The sequence below is a fragment of the Castor canadensis genome, chromosome X (genome assembly GCF_047511655.1).
Source record: "Castor canadensis chromosome X, mCasCan1.hap1v2, whole genome shotgun sequence".
NCBI classification, from domain to species: domain Eukaryota; kingdom Metazoa; phylum Chordata; class Mammalia; order Rodentia; family Castoridae; genus Castor; species Castor canadensis.
The window spans coordinates 141727044-141752987 of NC_133405.1; the positions used below are offsets into that span (position 1 = coordinate 141727044).

Genomic DNA, 25944 nt, shown 5'->3' on the forward strand with positions numbered 1-25944 from the left:
TCTGAAACATACAACATAACCAATAAACTTCTTGAATAGGAATTCATATCTCAACCAGGTGCTGGCAGCTCATGCCTGTAATCCTAGCTACTCAGAAGGCAGAGATTAGGAGGAGTGAGGTTCAAAGACAGCCCAGGCAAATAGTTCATGAGATCTTATCTTGAAAAAACTATTACAAAAAAGGGGCTGGTAGAGTGGCTCAAGGTGTAGGCCCTGAGTTCAAATTCCAGTACCACAAAAAAAAAAAAACTCAGAAATTAAGAGAAAGCAATTAAATTGACAAATGCAAAAGCTTCTGCACAGCAAAAGGAACAATCACCATAGGGAAGAGACAGCCCACAGAATGGGAGAAAATCAACGCCAGATATACATGTGACAAGGGATTAATACCCATAAACTATAGAAAAAGCTCAAAAACTAAACTTGGCTGTCAGAGTGGCTCAAATGGTAGACTGCCTGCCTAGCAAGTATAAGGACCTGAGTTCAAGTCCCAGTACCTCAAAAAAAAAAAAAAAACAAAACAAAAAACCTAAACTCCTCAGAATCAACAACCCAAAGAAAACAATGGGCAAATGAATGAACAGAACTTTTTCAAAACTTTTTTTTAATACTCTTTCAAAGAACTACAAATGGCCAATAAATACATGAACAAGTGCTCAACATCCTGGCCATAAAGGAAATGCAAATTAAAATATAAAGATTTCATCTCACTCCAGTCATAATGGTTATCATCAAAAACATCATGGTGAACTAACAACAGGTGTTGGCGAGGATGTGGGGAAAAAGGAACCCTCTTACACTGTTGGTGGGAATGTGAACTAGTACACTCTGGAAAAAAATTTGGAGGCTACTTAAAAATCTAAACATTGACCTACCATATGATCCAGCAATACCACTCTTGGGGATGTATCCAAAAGAATGTGGTACAGGTTACTCCAGAGGCACCTGCACACCCATGTTTATTGCAGCACTATTCACAATAGCCAAGTTATGGAAACAGCCAAGATGCCACACTACTGACGAATGGATCAAGAAAATGTGGTATCTATACGCAATGGAATTTTATGCAGCCATGAAGAAGAATGAAATGTTATCATTTGCTGGTAAATGGATGGAATTGGAGAACATCATTCTGAATGAGGTTAGCCTGGCCCAGAAGACCAAAAATCATATGTTCTCCCTCATATGTGCACATTAGATCAAGGGCAAACACAACAAGGGGACTGGACTTTGATCACATGATAAAGCAAGAGCACACAAGGGAGATATGAGGATAGGTTAAAACATCTAAAAAACTAGATAGCACTTGTTGCCCTCAACTCAGAGAAACTAAAGCAGATACTTTAAAGCAATTGAGGCCAAAAGGAGAAGGGGACCAGGAACTAGAGAAAAGGTTAGTTCAAAAAGAATTAACTTAGAAGGTAACACACATGTACAGGAAATCAATGCGAGTCAACTCCCTGTACAGCTATCCTTATCTCAACTAGCAAAAACCCTTGGTCCTTCCTATTATTGCTTTTACTCTCTCTGCAACAAAATTAGAGATAAGGGCAAAATCGTTTCTGCCAGGTAGCGAGAAGTGGGGGTGTGGAAGTAATGGAGAGGGCAGGGGGAAGGGGGAAGAAATGACCCAATCATTATATGCACATATGAATAAAATAAAAACTAAAAAAGAAAACATCATGGTGAAAATATGGGGAAAAAGGAACCTTTATACATTGTGGAAGGCAAAGTACAACTACTATGTAAAGCAGTATGGAAGTTCCTCAAATACTTATAAATTACAACTACCATATAGCCCAGCAAAAATATCAGTCCTGGACACACATGAGAAGGAATGTAAGTCAGAATACAACAAAGACACCTGCATATCCATGTTTACTGTAGCACTATTCATAATACCAAATTAGGAAACAGCTCAAAAGTCCCACAACTGATGAATGCATTAAGAAAATGTGATATACCTACATGCATACTCTCACACACACACATACACAAAACGGAGTATTATGCAGCTATAAAGAATGAAATTATGTGTTTGTAGCCAAATAGATGGAAATGGAGGTCATCATGTTAAGCAAAGTAAGTTATGTTCAGAAACACATAGGTTTCCAGGTTTTCCTTTATATGTGGAAGAGAGATCCAAATAATAAACCTATACATAAATATGATCACACATACAAATGTATATAGAAAGAACATGTTTGCAATAATGTAAATGAGGGAACATGGGGAAAAAGGAGAGGAAAAGAGAATGAGAGAGTAGGTAATACTTACATCATTGTGAAAACTATCTAATGATAGCAGATAGGTGTGAAAGTTACAGGAGAGTAATAGAGGGGATTGACCTGATTATATTATCAGGTGAAATCCCTTTTAACAATAAATATACACTTAAGTGATGAAGAACTAAAATATAAAGTAGGTCCTAGTAGGGTATTGGTATTAGGAGGGGAGGACAAATGAAGAAGTTAAAGTAGGATGGATATGGTCAATGTATTTTACATACTTGTATGAAAATAGAATAATGAAACTTGTTGAAATCATTTTAACTAGAGGTGGGAAAAGAAGGAGAACAATGGAAGAGATGAACTTACCCAAGGTACACTGTAAGGATATATGAAAATGTCTCAATGAAATTCCCTCACCTTCACAGATGGCTTACTGGAAACTCCCCACACAACCCCAAAGATTGACAAAGGGACGCCAAAGGATAGTTGAGCAGACAAGTGACCTAACTACAACTTATCTTCCTTAGTTGCCCAGAAACATCATCCTGAGTGACCCACAGAACATTTTCCCGCCCAGTGACCTTCCGGGTACTTTTCCACTAGCTCCCCCTATATTTATCCCAAATATCTTTGTGGCAGTTGGCCCTAGCTCTCTTGCTGGAGACCCCCTCCACAAACTCATTTTCCAATTAAAGCTGATGTTGAGCTGCCTCCTACCCATCCTTCCATGCTCTCTTCAGTCTAACAATAATAACCATTGACCAGAACAGGATACTTTATTTCCAAATTCAGCACAATCTCAAAAACTTCGGCTATGCTATGAGACATGGTCCAAGGTTCCCCTATACTTAAGCTTTTAGTTATCTCCACTCTAAACCCTCTCTCTGCCAGTCTTGTTTACTTTATCATATTCTCCTCCTAAAGTAAAATTTCCCATTAAAAAAATGGGAAGAAAAATCTTCCATTAAAAAACCCTCCCCGTCCCCTGACTTCAACCCTGCTCTATGTCATCCTTTCCTCCTCCCTCATCTCACAAGATATAAAAAAGGTTTAGCTTTGAACCTCTTCTCTCTGAATCTGTCTCATTCATGAGGCTACTCTTCAGCCTGCTCCAGTCTCCTCTGGACTGGTCATCCAAGTGAGAACAACTGAGACAAAGGTGAACAAAGAAAAAAATAGAAGAAATCCTCAAATTGCATTGTCAATTTTCTCAGCCTCCTAAGCAACTCACAGCATACCAAGGTTAAAAAACATAAAATCAATTAGAAATCTAAATGACATGGGCTGAGGACTGGCGCTGATTCTCTGTCCTAACCCCCTAAATTTTTTTCCACCTAATGTTGAGGTTGTAAATCTGCCTAAACAAACATTCTACTAACAGTTTTGTCCTTTAAGTTTTACTTTATAGATGGGCCATGCAGATATGTCAAGACCAGGAGAGGGAAAAGGTTATATCCAGGTTGCTCCAGGCAGTGACCCATCTGCTCTTCTAGCCAAGGCACCAAGAAGTGGGGTTACAGACGCATGAACTCAGCTTTCCATACAAGCTCTCAGTCTAACATGTACTTAGTCTGGAAGAACCAAAGAGAACATTTCAATTTTCTAAGTGTTCCTTTATTTTCTACAAATATCTCATATATTTAAATTAGGAATCTCAGCATTCCTGGCTATGACATTAGATAAGACCAAACGACACCTTTCTTGGGTTCTGCTATGCATTTAATAAGGCAAGTCCCCTTCTCTAAACTTAACTCTTGGGGGTTAATTCATTCTATCTTTCCACTACTTACTAATATAACCAGATATTACCAGTTTCAATGGAGATGTAATCTTTTTCACCACACCAGTCTGCATCTGAACCTATCTGACATAAAAATTCTGATTTTAAAACTAATTTTTAATGCAAAATAAGACAGTGGACTCATGCATCCAAGAAATTTTACCAAAAAGAGGATATGGGATGACAGCTACCACCCATAACCAGATTCCCTAAATTAACGTTAAGAGGTTTGATTAATAACAAAGTTGCTGTAACCCAAAGTAAACTATTCTTACAAATTATTTAAAAAGTACACTATAGAGGAAAATCTAGTCTTTTCAGATTAAAAAGAGGCCACATAGTTACCTACCCTCTGATCAAAACAGACAAAACTACACTTAAAGACAGTTAACTAATAAATGAATCCTAATAAAATTAAGAGGTACCAATGTCAGTGGCTCACACCTGTAATCCTAGCTACTCAAGAGGCATAGATCAGGAGGATCAGGGTTAGAAGCCAGTCCTGGCAAACAGTTTGCAGAGACCCTCAAGAACCCATAACAAAAAAGGACTGATGGTGGCTCAAGGTGTAAGGCCTGAGGTCAAACCGCAGTACCTCTCCCCAGAAAGATAAGGCTACCCAGAAGCCCAATGAAAACTCAGCCCTTTTTTCTCATCTTTCTGAAATGACCAAATATATCAAGAAAATTGATTAAGAAGAAGAAAATCTACCTGCACCTTCATTTTATCTCCCAGTCAGCCCCTGACATTCATAAAACACTCCAAATACTAAAAGATGACTAAAAATTGGCTAATAACCATAAAAAATACTGAGCCTATAAACAACTTAAAAATAAAAAGCACTAAAACCATCTGCCACCTAAGGAAAATTCTAGCTTACTAGAGACAATATCTAAGAGTGCACTTGGAATTAATGTAATTGTTTTGTATGCTGTGTGAATTTTGTGTGTCTATTACTGTATGACTATGAAGACTGACTTGTTAGAGATTAAAATCTGATAAATATAGCAACAATCTTATTGGAGACTGAGATGGACTTTTATAAAATTGACTCTTACTTCAACTATAAAGCTTCTCAAAAATGAGTCCTAAAAAGAACATAAGACACATCTCAATCTGTTCCTAAAATTTTGAGAAATAAACTTGTGGGCACTAAATTAATTTTCACATATTCTTGAGCTCTCGAAACTATGCACTCTTAAATTAACATTTATGCATACCTAATTTAAAACTTTTGTGACATATGCATGTTTATGAACGTCTGTAGGATAAATCCTATTGTAAAATGAATATAAAATTTGTTGCTTCTACATGGCACTGGTGGCTCATGCCTGTAATCCTAACTACTCAGGAGGTAGAGATCTGGAGGATCGTGGTTCAAAGGCAGCCCAGGCAAATAGTCCATAAGACCGATCTCAAAAAAAAAAAAAAAAAAGCCATCACAAAAAGGGCTGGTGGAGTGGCTCAGGGTGTAGGTACTGCAAAAAAAAAAAAAAAAAAAAAAAAAAAGTTGCTTCTGTCTCCAGAATCTTTTGCCGCTACTTTTCAGCAAACCCATTTTTTCAAAGTTTTTAGGTCAATCAGGTCTAACTAAAATGCAGGAGTTCAAAAATTATCCTCTGCTTTAGGACCAAACGAAGAGACTTTATGGACAATAGCTTCGTCTATTTCATTGCCATTCAACTTATTTATAATTGGATCTACTATTAAATGTTTTTATAAATTGATTATTATATAAACAGTTTAGGACTGATTTTCTTCCTGAATCCATATTAAAATATAAGGCTAACAGAATATTTAATTTTATTAAGTAAAGAAAACTTTGTCTAAATTCAAAATTTTATAAAAATTGTTTCAAAATGCAAATTAAAAGATTTCAGGGTTATTGAAAGTTCATACATGTAATTAAGTTAATTATAATTTTTTATATTGCCTTAAAATTTTTCTAAGGTCAAAATTTACTGTACTGATGTAAAACTAGAACTTAATTCTCTGCATCTATAATAATAAACCTACAATATGAAAACAATAGTTCTACTCTTAATAGCATCTATAAGAAACTGACTTAAAAGAATGTTATCAAAATAATTACTTGTATTTTCTGTCAATCTTGTCAAACTTTGAACTACTTAAAAAAGTAAGCCTTAAGTAAATCAGAGTTTATATGAATGTCTCTTATATGACTACCTTCTACCTGTGTGGTAAAACATTTATTATTGTAATTAATCCTAAATTAATACCCTATATATCTGTAACTAAAACTACATAGAGCTGTATTTCTAGACTTTATCTAAATATTGTATAAAGTTTACAGAGTTAAAAATGTGTCAGTTTAATACATATAAAGTGACTAGCTAATGTTCTCTTTAATTCAAAATACATTCCATCTAAACCCGGTCAATGAGATTCTTAGCATTTCTGCTGTCTATAATCAGTAACATCCAAAAGAAAAACTCTGCTATTTGGGCAATCGTGCTATTTAAAATCTGGTTCACAATTATGTGTCTTAATCAAATAAGGTTTATTATTAATATAAGGCCCACATGTACATTAGGAAATAAGGCTATTTGGTGTCACTGGGACTGTTCTCCTAACCTGTAAGAGTTTTGGGTTTTGTCAATGCTGTGTAACTAGTGTGTCTTACCTTGCCAAAATTCTAAGCTTTATTTTTAAAAATTAGATAAATAAATATGTGTATCTGACATCTATGTATTTGCAATGTTAATTGTTGCTGGCTCCTTTCAAGACTTCTAACATATAAAACTTAGGAAAAAAATCTTTACCATATAGATGTTCTCCAAATCAAAACTGCTGCAATGCAAGACTTTTTACAGGATTGTGTACAGGTATTCCTAATTGAAGTAAGGAGCACTTAGCATTACTATTGTAATGCCGATGGTCCTAATCACCTTCCTAACATGCTTTATGTTATAAAAATAACTAGACACTGACAATTGCTAAAGTATATTTTACCTATAACTATTCTAAGTCATTTTAACCATAACTATATTAAGTCTTGTCGTTCACTCTGGATCTTACTCAGAAATTTTACAGTCAAACTCAAAGATGACTCTAACAAGTACTTATCTGTCAATTGAGTCAGCCTTTTAAATATTTGCTTTTGTTGACTTTTTGTATTCTCCCTGTAAAACACTTAGCTGTTTTCTGTTGACCTTCTGTACCACTTTTAAGATGACAGGACATTATTTATAAACAGACAAAATTAAAAATGGATACTAGGTAAGCCTACTTCTTTGAAACCTCTTTTGTTGCTTATACTTTGGCCACATAGGTCTTAATTGGCACTGACTCCTACATGACTTACCTTGTGCTTATCCTCCAACATGGGATCAGATCAGAACATCCAGGAAAAAAGTATTCCTGGCATTAAGCGATCTTCATTAACTACAATGATTAATTGACAGAATCTTGAGAGGAAATTGTTCAAACACAAACAGTTTGGAGACAAGAGGGAATATCTGTCACAATCCAGATGGAGTTACCTATGCCAGACCTCACAAAATTTACTAAAACCAAGAGGTTTTAAATAAGTGTTATCAGCTGAGCTGGTGGCTCATGCCAGTAATCCTAGCTACTCCATAGGCAGAAGTCAAGAGGATCTTCCTTCAAAGACAGCTGAAGGCAAGTAGTTCAATGGATCTTATCTCAAAATACTCAATACAAAACAGGGCAGGAGGAGTGGCTCAAATGCTCCAGTGCCTGCCCCACAAGCTTAGCAGGCCTAGGAAGTCTGAGGCCCTGAGTTAAAGCCCAGTTTCACCAAAGGGGGGGGAGGGGGTGAAAAGTGTTCTATTCATCACTATTAACACATCCAATCCCTTAAAGGCACCTCAGACAGGAGGCAAACTTATTTTTTGGCCAAGTCCATCTACATAAGTAAGAGACAAAAGTGATTATTTCTGCTGGCTCCAAAGATATCTTTTTACTAACCTATGCTCATGGAGTTATTTTAAAATGAGTACCCCTACACAGTTCATTTAACTGGATGCCTTCTGACTTTTAATCCCTCTGAATTCTGCTTTATGATAAGGCTTATATTTTAGACTTAAACAACTGCTGACTTAACTGTCAGCTATCTCCTGTGTCCCCTTCTCCTGTGATAATTTATCACTGGCCAGAAAAAAATCCCTAATTCCCTCACGATTAAAAAGCCAAATGTTCAAACATAAAAAAATGATAGGAGGGATTTAAACTTCTTTTGCTGAAAAGAAATGATTCCTTACCTGGGCCTACAAATTAACTAAAAATAGAACAGAAAAAAAAACCAACATCTCCCTGTTTTATATGTGTCTTTGCTATAAACTGTTCTCTTTACAGTCACCTTGCAACAACCTTGAAATCAAAAAGAACAAAAATATTCAATAACATCTTCATGACAAGGGCTGAAACTACCCCTAATAGCAGACCCTCTTTTGGGATGGACCACCCTCCAGATAACAACTCCAAAACCTCTCCCAAATCAAGAACTGAAATAATGGCCAACCAGAACACACCTGATGATCTGTGACTAGGACTGTTTAACTATGCACGCCTTTGTCCCCTGCCCCCAGTTCTTTGTTTACTTAAACCAGGAGCCCATATCTGTATCCCAACAATCCCTAGATTTTCCTTCTAATGCTGATAGCATTGCCTATATATACATAACTGCATGACACGCTTTTTCTCCCAGAGGCTACATTTCTTATACAGGTCGCCATTCAAAACCATGTACTCATACTTCAACAGGAAAAAAATGCTATTTTTATGTCAACTAGTACAGGGTCATGCATGATGTCATTAAGAGACTTCAGGAACAAGCTGTCAATCACCAACAACAAGCAACAGAATTCTGGAAACAATGATCTTCCTGGTCTATGTGGATGCCATGGGTCCTCCCTCTTTTGGGACCCCTTATTTTTCCTCATTCTGCTATCATACCTTGTCTCTTTCATACACTTCCAGAGGCTCCAGGCTTTCATAGAGAACACTACCCAAAAGCAGATCAACTTGATCCAATTCTGCCACAGTTGTCTACAGCAAGAAGACCCTGCCAATACCCATCTCCTCAAGAGACCTCAGCACTCCATCAGCAGGAAGTAGCTAAATGACATTTCATCATCTCTTTTCAAAAATATACATCTATCAAAAGGCAGGAGTGTTAGCGTGAACTGTAAGGGCAGTCATGTTAGAACTAGACACAAAGCACCTCCCAGGCAGCATATTGAAACTCCTTACAGTACCTCAAAGACTGACAAAGGAACAGTTGTTAACCTTTATCTCCAGCTGAGTGCCAAGGACAGTTGAGCAGACCTAACCACAATTTATCTTCCTTGGTTGCCCAGCAACAGCATTCTTTAGTGACCCACAAGTACGTCTTACCACCCAGCAACTTTCCTGGTACTTTTCCGCCAGCCCCCTCTGTGTCTACCCTAAACCTACACCTGGAAGTGGGTTCTAGCTCTCTTGCTGAAGACCCTATACAGGCTCTTTTCCTAATTAAAGCCTATGCTGATGGTATGCCGCCTCCCAACCATCCTTGCATGCCTCTCTGCAGTCTAACAGTTACAAATGTAAACATAAACAAACTGGAAACAACACTGACATAATTAAAGGAAGAAATAAGATGATCTGCCATCAGATTTGCAAACTTGATCATTCTACACCCAATAATACATAACAATGTTGTTCAAAAACAAACACTGGAAAGCAGAATAGCAATATTAACTAGACAATGTAGATGTAGTATCAGCAGGCATGTAGTTCCAAAGAGACTGTTGTTGAGGAAAAACTGAGTATGTTCAGGATGCCATAGAGTGCAGTAATGCACTGTAGATGCTTGAATTATCTTTCCCAAATATCACTCACCTTCTTCCTCCTAAATACATACCACCTTCAACAAATCTAACTTTTTACACTATTGCTTAAAAAAAGCACATTACATGCCTTTTTGACTTGGAGAACTCTCTTTGACCTTGATTTTTTGCTTTTTAGGAGACATTTCCACAAAAATCAAGGGCAAGGAAACAGCATATCACATAACAACATTTTTGTGGTGGGGGAGGGATATTTTGTTAAAATCATGTATAATAAATACCCATATCAAAACTCTACACAATACATATTCTTCTCAAGAATACATATTCTTCTCAAGTACAGATAGAAATTTCTCTGGAATAGACTATAAATTAAGAAAGAAAACAGGCTCATGCCTGTAATTCCAGCTACTCAGGAGGCAGAGATCAGGAAGATCATGATTCAAAGCCAGGCAAACAGACTCTATCTTGAAAAACCCCATTACAAAAATAGAGCTGGTAGAGTGGCTCAAGGTGAAAGCCCCAAGTAAAAGCCCCAGTGCATCTAAAAAAAGGAAATAGAATTGTGATGCATGGCACAACACAGATAACACTTAAAAGGCATGCTAAGGGAACCAAACACCAAAGACCAAATATTATATGATTCTATTTATACAAGTTATACAAATGAAGTAAATTCACAGAGACAGGTTACCAATGTCTGGGTGTAATAAATGAATAGCTATAGCTTATATATATATTGCATAGTTAAGTCTGAGTTAACAAAAAAAGTTTTGGAAAAAGAAAATACTGATACTTGTGATATAACCAATGCCAAATGAAATGTATACTTAAAATGACATATTTTGTGCTCAAATATGTTAACAGGAAGACATTTTTAAAAAATGAGCACCATTCTTAAAAGGAAAATATCTCCATACAAATAAAACTCAGATTAAAATGTAACTAGAGAAATAATTGGACAGGACGGGATTTTTTTTTTTTCCCCCCCTGTGGTTTGAACTCAGAGCCTTATGCTTGCTAGACAGGTGCTCTACTGCTTAAGCCCTTCAAACAACAGGATTTTGTTAAAAAAAAAAAAAAAAAGAAAGAAAGAAAATGAGGGTTTTTCTACAAAAGTAAATAAAAATAGAAATTCAAAGAAAATTTTAAAGATTACCCAGATGGTACAATATATGGATAATGAAACTGCAAACTGATAGTAATATAATGTGCTGATTTTCAAAATTATGACCAAAGCATTTCTATAGTAAGAATGTTAATTTAGAGATCAGAAGGATCCCGGTTCAAAGCCAACCCAGGCAAATAGTTTGCAAGACCCTATCTCAAAAAACCCCAGCTCACAAAAATAGAGCTGGTGGCGTAGCTCAAGGTGAACAGAGTAACATTTATTCAGCTGCACACAAACAAAACCTTAAACAATAAAACCAACTAAATGACAGAAATTACAACATACCTATAAATATTAACAATAAATGTTAACAGACTTCATTCCGCCATCAAAAGACACCATCTGGCAAACTGGATTAAAAAGGAAGATCCAACAATCTGTTGTTTACAGGAGACCCATCTCATTGACAGAAACAAACACTGGCTTAGGGTGAAAGGCAGAAAGAAGATTTACCAAGCCAATGGCCCCAAAAAACAGGCAGAAATAGCAATGCTTATCTCAGACAAAGTAGACTTCAAACTTACATGGATCAAAAGAGATAAAGAAGGACACTCCAAACTAATAAAAGGGGAAATACACCAAAAGGAAATAACAATTATCGACCTATCTGTATCCACCATCAGTGCACCCAATTTCATCGACCATACTCTAAAGGACCTAAAATCATATACAGACTCCAACAGAGTGATAGTGTGAAACATTAATATCCCCTATCACCAACAGATAGGTCATCCAAACAAAAAAATCAGTAAAGAAACTCTAGAACTAAATCACACAGTAGATCAAACAGACCTGCTGATGTCTACAGAATATTTCATCCAACTTCCACACAATATACATTCTTCTCAGCAGCCCATGGAACCTTCTTGGATATGATCCAAAATTGATCATATCTTTGGGCACAAAGCAAGCCTCAGTAAATATAAGAAAATAAAAATAATTCTGTGCATTCTATCTGATCACAACGCATTAAACTAGAACCCAACAACAAAAATAACAGCAGAAAATATGCAAACAATTGGAAGCTGAACAACACATTGCTCAATGATCAGTGGGTCATTGATGAAATAAAAGAGGAAATTAAAAGGTTCCTGGAAGTTAATGAAAATGAAAACATGACCTACCAGAACCTATGGGACACAGCAAAGGCAGTCCTGAGAGGAAAGTTTATAGCCATGAGTGCATATATTAAAAGGACAGGAAGATCTCAAATCAATGACCTAATGCTACATCTCAAACGCCGAGAAAAACAAGAATAAACAAGTCCCAAAACAAACAGGACAGAAAATATTTCTTATTTTTATTGTTGAAATAGAAACAACAATAACCACAACAACAACAACAACAAAATACAAAGAATCACAGAAACAAAAAGCTAGTTCTTTGAATATACAAACAATATTGACAGACCCCTGGCAAACCTGACTAAAATGAGGAGGAAAAAAAAACCCAAATCAGTAAAATCAGAAATGCAAAAGAGCAGATAACAACAAATACCACAAAATCCAGGAAATCATCAGAGACTACTTTGACAAACTGTATTCTAATAAATTTGAAAATCTTGAAGAAATGGACAAATTTCTACATACTTATGACCATCCAAAACTGAACCAAGAGGGTATTAATCACCTGATCTATAACACAAAATGAAATTGAAGCAGCAATAAAGAGTCTCCCAAAAAAGAAAAGTCCAGGACCTAAAGGATTCTCTGCTGAATTCTATCAGACCATTAAACAAGAACTAATACCAAGTCTCCTTAAACTTTTCCATGAAATAGAAAAGGAAGGCACACTGCCTAACTCATTTTATGAAGCCAGTATTAACAATCATCCCAAAACCAGGCAAAGACACCTTCAAAAAGGAGAGCTATAGGCCAATCTCCTAAACGAACATCCATGAGAAAATCCTCAGTAAAATAATGGGAAACCGAATCCAACAACATAAAAGAAAGATCATTCACCGTGACCAAGTTGGCTTCATCCCAGGAATTCAGGGGTGGTTCAATATACGCAAATTTATAAGTGTAAAACAGCACATCAATAGAAGCAAAGACAAAAACTACTTGATCATCTCAATAGATGCAGAAAAAGCGTTTGATAAGATCCAACACCATTTCATGATAAAAGCTCTAAGAAAACTAAGAATAGAAGGAAAGTACCTCAACATTATAAAAGCTATATATGACAAACCTACAGCCAGCATTATTCTTAATGGAGAAAAACTGAAACCATTCCCTCTAAAATCAGGAACTAGACAAGGATGCCCACTATCTCCACTCCTATTCAACATAGTACTGGAATTCCTAGCCAGAGCAATTAGGCAAGAAGAAGAAATAAAAGGAATACAAACAGGTACAGAAACTGTCAAAACAAACCTATCTGCAGATGACATGATTCTAGATCTTAAAGACCCAAAAAACTCTACCCAAAAACTCCTACAGCAAACAGCTACAGCAACGTGGCAGGATACAAAATCAACTTACAAAAATCATTAGCTTTTCTACACACCAAAAACAAACAAACCGAGAAAGAATATATGGAAACAAATCCATTTACAAAAACCTCAAAAAAAAAAAAAATCTATCAAATACCTAGGAGTAAGCTTAACAAAGGATGTGAATGACCTCCATAAAAACTACAAACCTTTGAAGAAAGAGATCAAGGAAGACTACACAGAAAGTGAAGAGATATCCCATGCTCATGGACTGGTAGAATCAACATAGTAAAAATGGCTATACTACCAAAAGCAATCTACATGATCAATACAATTCCCATCAAAATCCCAGTGACACTCATCACAGAGATTGAAAAATCTACCCTAAAGTTTATTTGGTAACACAAGACCCTGCAAATAGTCAAGGCAATACTCAGCAAAAAGAGCAATGCTGAAGGTATCACAATACCTGATTTCAAACTATATTACAAAGCAATAGCAATAAAAATAGCATGGCACTGGCACAAAAACAGACATGAAGACCAGTGGAACAGAATAGAGGACCCAGATATGAATCCACACAGGTGTGCCCACCTTATTTTTTCACAAAGGTGCCAAAAACATACAGTGGTGAAAAGACAGCCTTTTCAACAAATGTTGCTGGGAAAAGTGGTTATCTGCCTGCAAAAAGCTGAAACTAGACACGTTTATCACCCTGTACTAGTATCAACTAAAGATGGATCAAGGACCTTAATATCAGACCCGAAACTCTGAAGTTAGTACAGGAGAGAGAAGGGAATATTCTGGAAGCAATAGGTATAGGCAAGGACTTCCTCAATAGAACCCCAGCAGCTCAGCAACTAAGAGAAAGGATGAACAAATGGGACTTCATAAAATTAAAAGCTTCTGCACAACAAAAGAAATGGTCTCTAAACTGAAGAGACCACTCACAGAGTGGGAGACAATATTTGCCAGCTACACATCAGACAAAGGACTGATAACCAGAATATACAGGGAGTTCAAAAAACTAAACATTCCCAAAAGCAATGAACCAATAAAGAAATAGGCAACTAAACTGAACAGAATTTCTCAAAAGAAGAAATTCAAATGGCTAAAAAAACACATGAAAAAATGTTCACCATCTCTGGCCATAAAGGAAATGCAAATCAAAACCACACTAAGATGTCATTTCACCCCTGTTAGAATAGCCATCATCAAAAACACCACCAACAGTTGTTGGCAAGGATGTGGAGAAAAAGAAACTCTCATTCATTGCTGGTGGGATACAAGCTAGTGTAACTACTCTGGAAAAAAATTTGGAGGATTCTTAAAAATCTAAAACATAGACCTGCCATATGATCTAGCAATCCCACTCCTGGGGATATTCCCAAAGGAATTCAACACAAGTTACTCCAAAGGCACCTGCACACCCATGTTTATCACAACACTATTCAGAATAGCCAAGTTATGGAAACAGCCAAGATGTCCTACTACTGACAAATGGATTAAGAAAATGTGGTATTTAGTGGGTGGTAAGGGAGGGGGTGGGGGCAGGGGGGAGAAATGAACCAAGCCTTGTATGCACATATGAATAATAAAAGAAAAATGAAAAAAAAAAAAAAAAGAAAATGTGGTATTTATACACAATGGAGTTTTACTCAGCCATGAAGAAGAATGAAATCTTATCATTCTCAAGTAAATGGATAGAACTGGAGAACGTCATCCTGAGTGAGGTTAGCCAGGCTCAGAACACCAAAAATCGTATGTTCTCCCTCATATGTGGACTTTAGATCTAGGACAAATACAGCAATGTTGGTGGACTAGGGTCACATGACAATGAGAGAGCACATACGGGAGGTATGGGGATAGGTAGGAAACCCAAAACTTCAAGTTGTTTGATATCCCCACGGCAGAGGAGCTAATATAGTAACCTTAAAACGACAGAAGTGAATATGGGAAGATGATCAGGAAGTAGTGAATAGGTCAGGTAGAGATGAATCAATTTGGGCTGTAAAACACTTGTGCATGGAAGCAATGCTAGGAATCTCTCTATATACTTATCCTTATCTCAGCTAGCAAAAATGCTATGTCTTTCTTATTATTGCTTATGTCTATTCTTCAAGAGAATTGGAGAAAAGCGCAGAACAGGTTCTGCCTGTAAGCGAGTGAGGTGGAGGGGAGAGGGAGGAGGTAGGGGGCAGGGGGAGAAATGACCCAAACAATGGGTCAGATATGAATAAATGAGTTTTTAAAGAAAGAATATTATAAAGATTACCCAGATGATACAATATATGAATAATGAAATTATAAACTGATAGTAATATAATATAATAATAGTAATATAATATAATATAATAGTTCCAGGCCAGCCAAGGCAAATAGTTCACGAGACCCTATCTCAAAAAACCCTATGTCACAAAAATAGGCCAGTGGAATAGCTCAAGGTGAAGCCCTTGAGTTCAAGCCCCACTACCACAAAAAAAAAAAAAGAATGTAGATTTGGTAGATACAAAAAGAATATGAAGCCTCAAACAATGGTACCATTGTTAATTTTTTGTTGTTTTTATTTTTTAGTGAGACTGGGGTTTGAACTCAGGGCTTCAAGCTTGCAAAGCAGCCACTCTACTGCTTGAACCTGCCTTCAATCCATTTTGCTCTAGTTATTTTGGAGATGGGGTTTCAAAAACTATTTGCCAGGGCTAGCCTTAAACCATGATCCTCCCAATCTCAGACTCCCAAGTAGCTAGAATTACATTGAAACAAATAGTCATTTAGTCTGAATATAGAGAGTGAAACATTTAATGTATTCCTTCTTCCATCCAGCAAAAAATTGCCTTTGGACTCACTGTTCCTAAAATGACTCTATCTACCCATAGTCATCCCAGATTCCTCAACTTCATCACAGTAACATATCAGATAAATTGTTCATAACACTCCTCACACATACCCCATTCCCTTGGATTTCTGCTGCCTCATTAGTTGAAATTCATCATTATTCTTCACTTAACCTATTACTTGCACAGTTTATCATTATCTACTAGATTTAATCCACACACTATTACCTAGCATAGCTCTCCGAAATATGGCTAAAATACAACTCAAATCCCCACAAAAAAATTCAATAGTTTTTCACTAGGTCTAAAAGCATTCATTTTCACATTTTTGTTATCAAAATCCTATTTATCCTTTAAGGCCCAATGTGGAACACCATTTCCTTATATCCTTTCATGATACATAAACTGAATGCTACTTTCTCCACTAAGCCTGCAAATATATTATTGGTGTCTTGTAGGCATCTTCATAATACTTATATTTTAGGAAGGATTTTATATTCAAATGCCTTATTACTTCTAACACCATATGGTACTAAAGGATATGATTGGGTCTTAAAATTAATACCAAACATTTAACTGGTATTTATTTTAAATGATAAACAACAAACACAATGTTACATCCACACAATGAAATAATTCCTCAGTTAAAGGGAATAAGTTATCAAATCATACAAAGGATTGCTAGTAAAACAAACATGCCTAAAAAGGATACATATTTATATGTATATATTACTATAAGATTCCACTATATTTCTCATATATATTATGAGATTCCATCTATATGATATTCTACAGAAAAAAACAAATCCATTTTGCCAAGGCTTGAATGAAGAGAAAATGGCTGAATGAATTCAAAATGTACTGTGAAGTTACCGTACTCAATTATGGTACTAGTACAGAGATTGTTAGAGTGGTAAAATTATTCTATATGACAGTATAATATGTATTATAATACATAATGATACTTTAATACCTAACTACCATTTGTCAAACACACAGAACTTTGTCCCAAAGAGAAAAGTTAATGTAAACTAATTCATTTGTTTTTCAAAAAATCATTTAAGTAGTCAGAGAATTTGCAGAACGCAAAAGAATTTCATTATATAGAATTTATGAAACAACCTCTCTGAAGGAGAAAGGGAAAAAGGGCAGACATAAATAACTTTGAAAATTGCTGGGCACTTAGTGGCTCACATCTGTAATCCTAAGCATGAGAAAACCTGAAATGGAAGGATTGTGGTTCAAGACCAGCCCAGGCAAAAAGTTTTCAAGGTTCCCATCTCCACAATGATCAAAGTAAAATGCACTGGAGATGTGGTTCAAATGGTAGAGTGCCTGCTTTGCAAGTACGAGGCTCTATTTCAAATCCCAGACCCACCAAAAAAAAAAAAGTGCATTTGAATATATATGTGTTGTGTGTATTCTTATAACTTTGCCTCCAAAAATATGAAAATAATTTGTGTTTCATTATGATTGTATTAATAGCACACCTACAAAAAAAAAGAAAGAACCAAAATGCCCAATAAGGAAATATTTTCCATAAGTAACAGAACATTATAGAGGAATTCTAAAGTTTTAAATTATAAATGCAGAAACACTTTTTACATGGGAAGACTAACACATGCCATTGGACTAGAAATATATGGTAGACCAAGTATACTCCAAATTTTAAATTTTAAATGTTTTGTAATCTTTTTAAAGGGAAAATTTGATTGGGCAATAGTACTATCAACACTACAAAATATTATAGCACAAATCCACATACTCTACCATTTTTCACCTACATCACTCTTTACCTATACTTTTCTAACAGTGACTTAGCTGTTATTACCAAAAAGTATTGACTCTTCACATTGGCTTGCAAGTGTCCAAACAGCAACTAAAAACTAAAAACACAGTAAAAGCTTTGCATCTCTGCCTCTATTTTGCATCTGTCTCCTTTACTCAGAGTCTTCCTCTCCCCTGGAAGCCGGGAAGGAAAGTGCTGACGGTTAATGTCTTTACTATCTTCATTATCTTCATGATGGCTATAAAACAACTTCTCAATCCCAATCCATTGATAATGATCAACCAGGCCACATTTTACCTGGGATTCTTTAATTATCTGTATCTTTTGCCTCCTACCCAAGTATTTCCTCTATTTAAACAAAAGCTCATGTCTATGTTCCACAGATGGGCTGAAATGCTCACTTTGCCTCTTCCCACAGTGTGCCAGTGCTGCATTAAATCGTTTTTCTCTGCCCTTCACCATTACTCCTAAGTGGCCGGACTTGATATGTGGAACCTCAGAGAGTAGGGTCTCTGGCCTAGAACTCCCAATTATACTTAGCAAATACTGAACCATTTCTCCTAAACAGAAATACAGGATTAACTCTCTATTAGCCTCTGATCACGACTTTTTCATTAACTGAATAATATGTAACTTTGTTTAATGTGTTTGTGATTAAAGGCACATTATTTCAAATATATTGTTGATTCATTATCACTGAAGTTTTTGTTTGTTTGTGGTACCGCGGTTTGAACTGCAGAGCAGGTGCTCACAAAGCAGGTGCTCACAAAGTAAGTACTCTTAAGGCTTGAGTCAGACCTTCAATACATTTTGCTCTGGTTATTTTGGAGATGGGGTTTCTTAAACTATTTGCCCAGGCTGGCCTTAATCCTTCCAATCTCAGCCTCCCAAGTAACTGTGATTGTAGGTGTGAGCCACTGGCCATCTCAACTCATTATCATTGAACTTTGATGGCCAAGAGCACTATGTTTTTAAAAAAATTTTTTTAGCTTTCATTTATAGGCACATGTTTGAACTAAAATGGAGATCTTATATTGGAGGGTTTAGCACTGAGGATGGAACCCAGGTTCTCTGACATGCTAGGCAAGCTTCATATCAGTGAGCTTCATTCCCAGTCCCCAACAGTCATCCAAACATAATTAAGTCAATTGTTCTCAGTAGCCACACTTGCCAGAAACCATAACATCTCCTCCAAGATATTTACACCCATCAAAAAGGTATAAAATGTTCTTGCTCATAGTTTTTTCTTTACTGTAGAAAAATCAGTATAGGGAGAAGATGTCTGATGCGATTTTAATATGCTGAACATATAACAGCCTTAGGAAACAGATTGGTACCATAAAACTCACAGATCTTACTAGGCACAGATAGCTCACACTTATAATCCTAGCTAGTCAGGAGACAAAGATCAGGTGAATTTCTCAAGTGGTAACAGTGCTTGCCTAGCAAGCATGAAGCCCTAAGATCAAACCCCAAATTCCCAGTGCAGCCAAAAAAGAAAAGAAAATCGAGAACAAATACAAAACACAGTATTTCTCTTTCCCAAGATATTCACATTTGTATATATGACTTCAAATCCTAGTATTAACAAAAAAAAAAAAAAAAAGGAAATCAATAACAAAAATGAAAAATGGTACTTCTTTTTTCCCAAGACACTCATAATTGAATACACAGACAAAATACCAAACATGCACTCTTTTTACTATGGTAAGATTTAAGGGAACATGGATGTTTTACAGGGCAAACAAAAATAGCAATACACATATACAATAAGAAGAAAAGATACCTACAAGGTGCTTACAGCTTATAAATTTTTTGCCTAATAACTAAATCATCTCTCTAGCCAACTTGCTTTACTCAATGGCTCAAGTTTCAGTTTTCTTTATTTCTTCTCTTTCTTCTCCAATGCTAGGGAATTCAAGATTAACACTATTTTAGCCACCTGCTGAACCACCATGTGTCTGACTACAAAAAACTGTATGTCAACAGGACATGAAGTTTCTGAGACAAGTGCTAACAAGAGGGGAAATAATCACACTATGAAGCACCAAACTCCTGGGATTTACTATAAACCACCTCTCCCTTCAGATTTAGCACACTAATCCACTGTCCTCATTTATTTGCCTGGAAAATTAATAAACCTTCATTTCTTTTTCTCTGAAATTCTGCCCTTACTATTTGTAAATTGGCATCCAGACCAGGGACTGAATTTTCAGTAAGCAGGATGTTGTTTTATTGCATCATCAAATTCACTGAATGTTTATAGTTACATTTTTTCATTTCCATTTACTGTACCTTCTTTCTCATTGCTTACTAAGTTTATGAGGTTCTAGAAAGAATATAAAAAAATAGTAGCAAGTGAGGTGACAAAAAAACAAAAAACATCAGAATTACATAATGTATAAGTCAAGCAGAAATTTAAAAAGCAAAACCCGTTACCTTTTGAATAATCTTCCAATAAGAGGTTGAAGTGACCTAATTGACAAAAGAAATCAGACTCCACTTTTCCTTCAGCTTTTACTATTAAAGATTCGTAGCAGTGAACAGCCTAAAAATGAAAAATATAAGTATTATTATTATTTCAGATCTTATCTATATTATTGTAATTAAGCAAAGAAACGCAGATTTAAAAAATTAGTTTAGATGTTAGAAAGTGAGTCATTTCATTATATTAGGCTTAAGTTTAAAATAAAGCTAGGAGGCAGCTGAAGATGTATCTTGGTGGTACACTGCTTGCCTGACATGCCTGAGGCCCTGGATTTGATCACCAATACTGCAAAAATAGGTATTTTTTATTTTTAGATATTTATGTTCATACTGGAAGGACAGTATGAACAGTTAAAAGTTTTCACTTGCTCAGTAATTGTCCTTCCACCATTTCATTATAGATTTAGTTTTCCCAGAAAATATAGTTTTAGACTTTAGAACTTAAATAAACACAGGATTAACAAATATCAGCTGGAAAACTAAAAAATTAATCTGCAAAAGCAGACTGGATCATATCTGACTTCCAGAGAGCACTGTGTCCAGGGGCTAGAATAGCCTAAAAATTTTTCGTACCTAAGTATGTCTTTGATGAGCACTATTAGTTTCATTCAAGATCATTGAGACAGAGTGCTGATTCATTTTTTATTTTCCAGAATACTTTAATGTAACTGTTAACAAAACTGAAAATTCTAGACAAAGAATTCTTTATTTACAGCACTGTCCTTTGTTGTGAAGGCTGGTTAAGTGATGACATTTAGTATCAGGAAAAGTTGTTACCAAATGCTCTACAAGGACTATACTCTTGTTAACACACTAATTACAACATATAACCAACTGCCACAGTATTAACAGAAGTATCTACTTCTCTAATTAACAAAAGTCAAAGATGGTGCATAAAGCACATTTTTATCATTTTGTTTTTGGCAGCACTGAGGTTTGAATTCAGGACCTCTCTGCCTCCACTTTTTGTGATGTTTTTTCAAGATAGGGTGTCTCAAACTGTTTTCCTGGGCTTGCTTTGAACTAAGAGTCCCTGATCGCTGCCTCCTGAGCATCTAGAATTATAGGCGTGAGTCACTGCTGTCCAGCTAAAAGCACATTTTTAAATAAAAAAATTTAATTGACAATTAAATGTAAATAACTAGGATAAAAGTAGATTTCTGGCTTGCCAGAGTTCCCCCATAACAGGATATGTCTACATACTCATTTGTGCCACACAGAATGGAAGGTACAGATATTACATAAATCATTCTACTACTAGCCAGGTCCCCATAGCTCACATTTGTAATCCTAAATTTTGGAGGCAGAGATTAGGAGGATCAGGTTTAAAGACATCCCCAGACAAACAGATCCAGGAGACCCTATCTCAAAAAAACAATAGTGGAGTGGCTCAAGGTGGAGACCGAGTTTAAACCCCAGTATTGCAAAACAAAACAAAACCAAAACCAAAACCACAAACCTTTACAACTATAAACTAGTTTATCGTGGTAACAAAATGTTTCCATCTTGTATATTTAAGTCAGTGATGGAAAACATATTAAAACACACAAAATATACTACCACCCATGTTTCTGTCTCCTAATTGAGATATGTGAAATACCAGAACTAGAAAAACCACAGTTGGAGAAAAGCAGTGAAGTTGAGCTTTTAAGTTACAGTAGCCTTGATATTCTCAAGGGTCTTATCCTTCCACATTTTACTACTGATAATCTTTTCATGTTGTCAACTTACTCCCTATGAAGTTACATTATTCTAATATAATTTTAAAAATCAGAATGTTTTATACTACTGCTAGATTTGAGTTCTAGTATTTACTTGGATCTTTGGAAAGATTTATTTTTTGGTGGTGCTGGGAGGCCTTGAACTCTGTGCCTCAGGAGCCACTCCACCAGCCCTGCTTTGTGTGTGTGTTGGTTTTTTGTTCTTGAGAATTATTTGCCCAAGGTGGCATTCAACCTCAATTGTTTCAATTTTCTGCCTCCTGCAGAGCTAGGATTATAGGCCATGAGCTTTCAGCACCCAGCCCATGAAGCAAACTTTGTTTTGATACCATCAATTCTTTTTTTTTTCCCAGACTGGCCTTGAGCTGAAGCCATGTCTGGCTCCTTTATCTTACTCATATTACGTTTTTGTCTAATGAAAATGAAAGTGTTCAGCTATCTAAATGTCGTATTTTATAGCTGACACACCTGGAAATGTATTGATTAGACAACTGTCACCTTAAGGAGCAAAAAAAGTTAACTTTTCAAAATGGATGAATCCTGGAGCTATATGTAACTTTTCCACTGGAAAAGTTGTCTTAATTCAATTACTATCTGACTTATGTACTGCAGTCCTCAAAACTATCCATTATTTATTTACTATATTCTCATAAATCAACATTAATAATTTTCATTATTTTGCTGGTACAGTTTTACCTATTTTTTTCCACCTGACAAGGGATATCATAATATCCTGGTATCATAATAAGATTTGAGGGAGGAATATGTCATATGAAAGTGTGACAACCCAATTATCTCACCTGGTTTTCATTTTCAAGGGAGGAAATGTTTTCCATTATATCCCTACTGATAAGGACCAACTTTTTTTTTTGGTGGTGGTGGCACTGGGCCACTCTGCCAGGACCAGGACCAACTTTTTTTGACGTAATAAAAAACTGCATGGCCCAAGTGTCAATCACTAGTTATCAGGAAATACAGTTAAGATAACACATCTACTTACAGAAAATGTGACAAAACACTTAATGTTGAAGATGTGGAACACTCAGAAACTTCAAAAATCACAGAAGCCTAAATAGTGTAAATACTTTTGAAAATTGATAATATTTAACACATATAAGATCTGCAAACATAGCACTTACATTTTAGGATGTACTCAAGAGTAAACCTGTTTGAGCCACTATTCCAGTACTAAGATGGAAATATTTAATGAAGGAAACCAGAAAAATAAAAAGCCGTGGGCTGATGGAGTGACTCAAGTGGTAGAATGCCTGCCTAGCAAGTGTGAAGCCCTGAGTTCAAACCCCAGTACCACCAAAAACCAAAACCAACCAAACAAACAAAAAAACCAAACCAAATGTACTGACTTCCAGTATAGAAAAAGCAATATACACTGCCCAAAGTTAGGAACAGGGCTTACCCTTTGCAGTGGTAAGAAGCCAGCTATAAGAACTACAGAAAAGGACATTTAAATTGACTAAAAAAAAAAAAATGGTATGTAATTTAGATTTTAACAATCTTAGACCAGTTTGCCCACCATATATAGTAACTATGTTAAGCTGAGTGTCAGTGGCTCATGCCTGTAATCCTAGCTACTCAGGAGGCATCATCAAGAGAAAATTGGAAGCCAGCCCTGGCAAATAATTCCGGGACACAGTATCTTGAAAAGAATGGTTCAGCCTAGCATCACAAAAACAAACAAAACAAAAATCCAGACCTTATGGCTCTTGCCTATAATCCTGCTGCTCAGGAGGCAGAGATTAGTAGAATCATAGTTTGAAGCCAGTCCCATGACACTATCTTAAAAATATCCAACATACAAAGGGCTGTGGGATTGGCTGAAGTGTAGAGAGGCTGCCTAGCAAGCATGAAGCTCTGAGTTCAAATCCCCATATTACAGAAAACACCCTCCCACCCCCCAGACCAAGCTAGATAATTAATAAATGATAGTTCATGACTAGCTAACCACTGGCCTGCTGCAATTGTTGACACTATTTGGAATTTTTAAAAAGCTGATTTTTTTTGGCCAAAGTGGGATTTGAACTCAGGGCTTCATACTGGTGAGGCAGGCACTCTTACTATTGGAGCTATGCCTACAGACTTTAAAAAGTTAGTTTTTTTCTCTAATCAACCACAACTCAAAATCAAAATGCTTAAAGGAACAATCATATTCACCTATGCTACACATACAGGTACTCATAATAAGAAGTCATTATTTTTCTGGACTGTAACCTTCTGGAGTTATTTCACAAATAACCTTCAGCTGTTAGCTAAGTAATGAGATTTCCAATTCTTCAAAGTGTGTAAGTTCAATTTTACTTCTCAATATTAAGCCACAACTTACAGCAAAAGATTTTGTTCAACTTTTTATTTTTGTAAAATCAGAGTAAACATTAGCACATGCAGAGCTAGCATCTAAAACTAATACAATAAAGCAACTACTAAACTTACAGTGACTTGAAGTTCAATGCTTACATTCAGCAAGTTAAATCTACTACTTACTGAAAATATTGCTGTTGATAAAACCAAATGTAAAAGTCACTGATTACAGCAATACACAAAGATAACCACATGTTTGAACACTGCAGATATGCCAGACAGTAACTAAAAAAGGAACCAAATAAACATGTAACTAAACAAAGTTCAGAGAACCTCTGAGAAATGCAGACACTTTTATCAGTGTATAGAAGCATTTTTCATTAATATCTTAAAAGAGTATTATCAAAACCTTGGCATATATTAACTTCAAGTTGCCAATTGTCTCTATTTTGCCAGAAAACTATAGCTAATGCCGGATCAGGATGATTTGACTCAAGTTAGTTGGACTTAACATCAAAAGCTCACACTACCCCGAAATATATTATTTCACGTACGGTGACATTCAACATTCAAGTGCCAGTGTTTTTGCATTGTCTTTTGGTCAAGTTTCTTTAAGCTTTCAAAGAATCACTTTTAGGCTTACAAAAATAAATATTTGTCAAAGTGTTTAATAAATATTACACAAACTAGCAGCAAAAAGGATCTAAAGTCTGTCATGTGCAAACAACAGTTTTCTTCTTATCTATCACTCCATGGTCCCAAATAAAATTTTAGACTCGTGTCCTTGACAAACTGCATTCAACAATATCCAAGAAACAAAAAATAAGACTGGAAGTTTAAGGAAGTTAAGGACTCGCACCCAAGACATAGAAAATTTTACAGATGTGCAATAAAATAAGTACTTTCTAGAAAGGTATGAGGAGAAATGTACAATAGTCTAAACCTATACTGATTGAAATAGCATCGTAACAAATGACCTTAATACTGTCAAGTGCACCTACTTTAATAAAGTTTTAGAACAAGGCACAATACACTTGAAAATCGATTGCACTTTAAGAAATTGTTACCAACTTCTTATGCCACTCTATTAAAGATAACTGTATTCTGGCCACAAAATCCCAAATGAAGAGGCATTTTTAGTTGTGGATGATCATCTTTGGCCAAATTTAGCTTAGAGAAGACTATAAATACAATGGAAACCTATGCAATTAAAATACACTAATACTGCACTATTAAAAAAAAGCTGACACTGTGCAGTTTAGTACATTTTCCAACCTGTGAGCTCTCAAAGATTTCAATTTATTGTTCTTAAGATTTACAAAGTCTAAAAGTGTAAGCCATTTGAATGCTTTGATGCAGCTGCAACAG

General features: G+C 35.8%; 1 protein-coding gene across 1 annotated transcript in view; it reads right to left on the reverse strand.

Moving 5' to 3' along the window:
- Positions 1 to 25944, reverse strand: part of LOC109691684 (ATP-dependent RNA helicase DDX3X-like) — an 81597-nt gene that overhangs the window by 17545 nt on the left and 38108 nt on the right. Inside the window, exon 5 of the mRNA XM_074063174.1 lies at positions 20492 to 20600. Within this exon, the coding sequence (XP_073919275.1) occupies positions 20492 to 20600 (109 nt within the window). The remainder of the gene's footprint in view (positions 1 to 20491; positions 20601 to 25944) is intronic.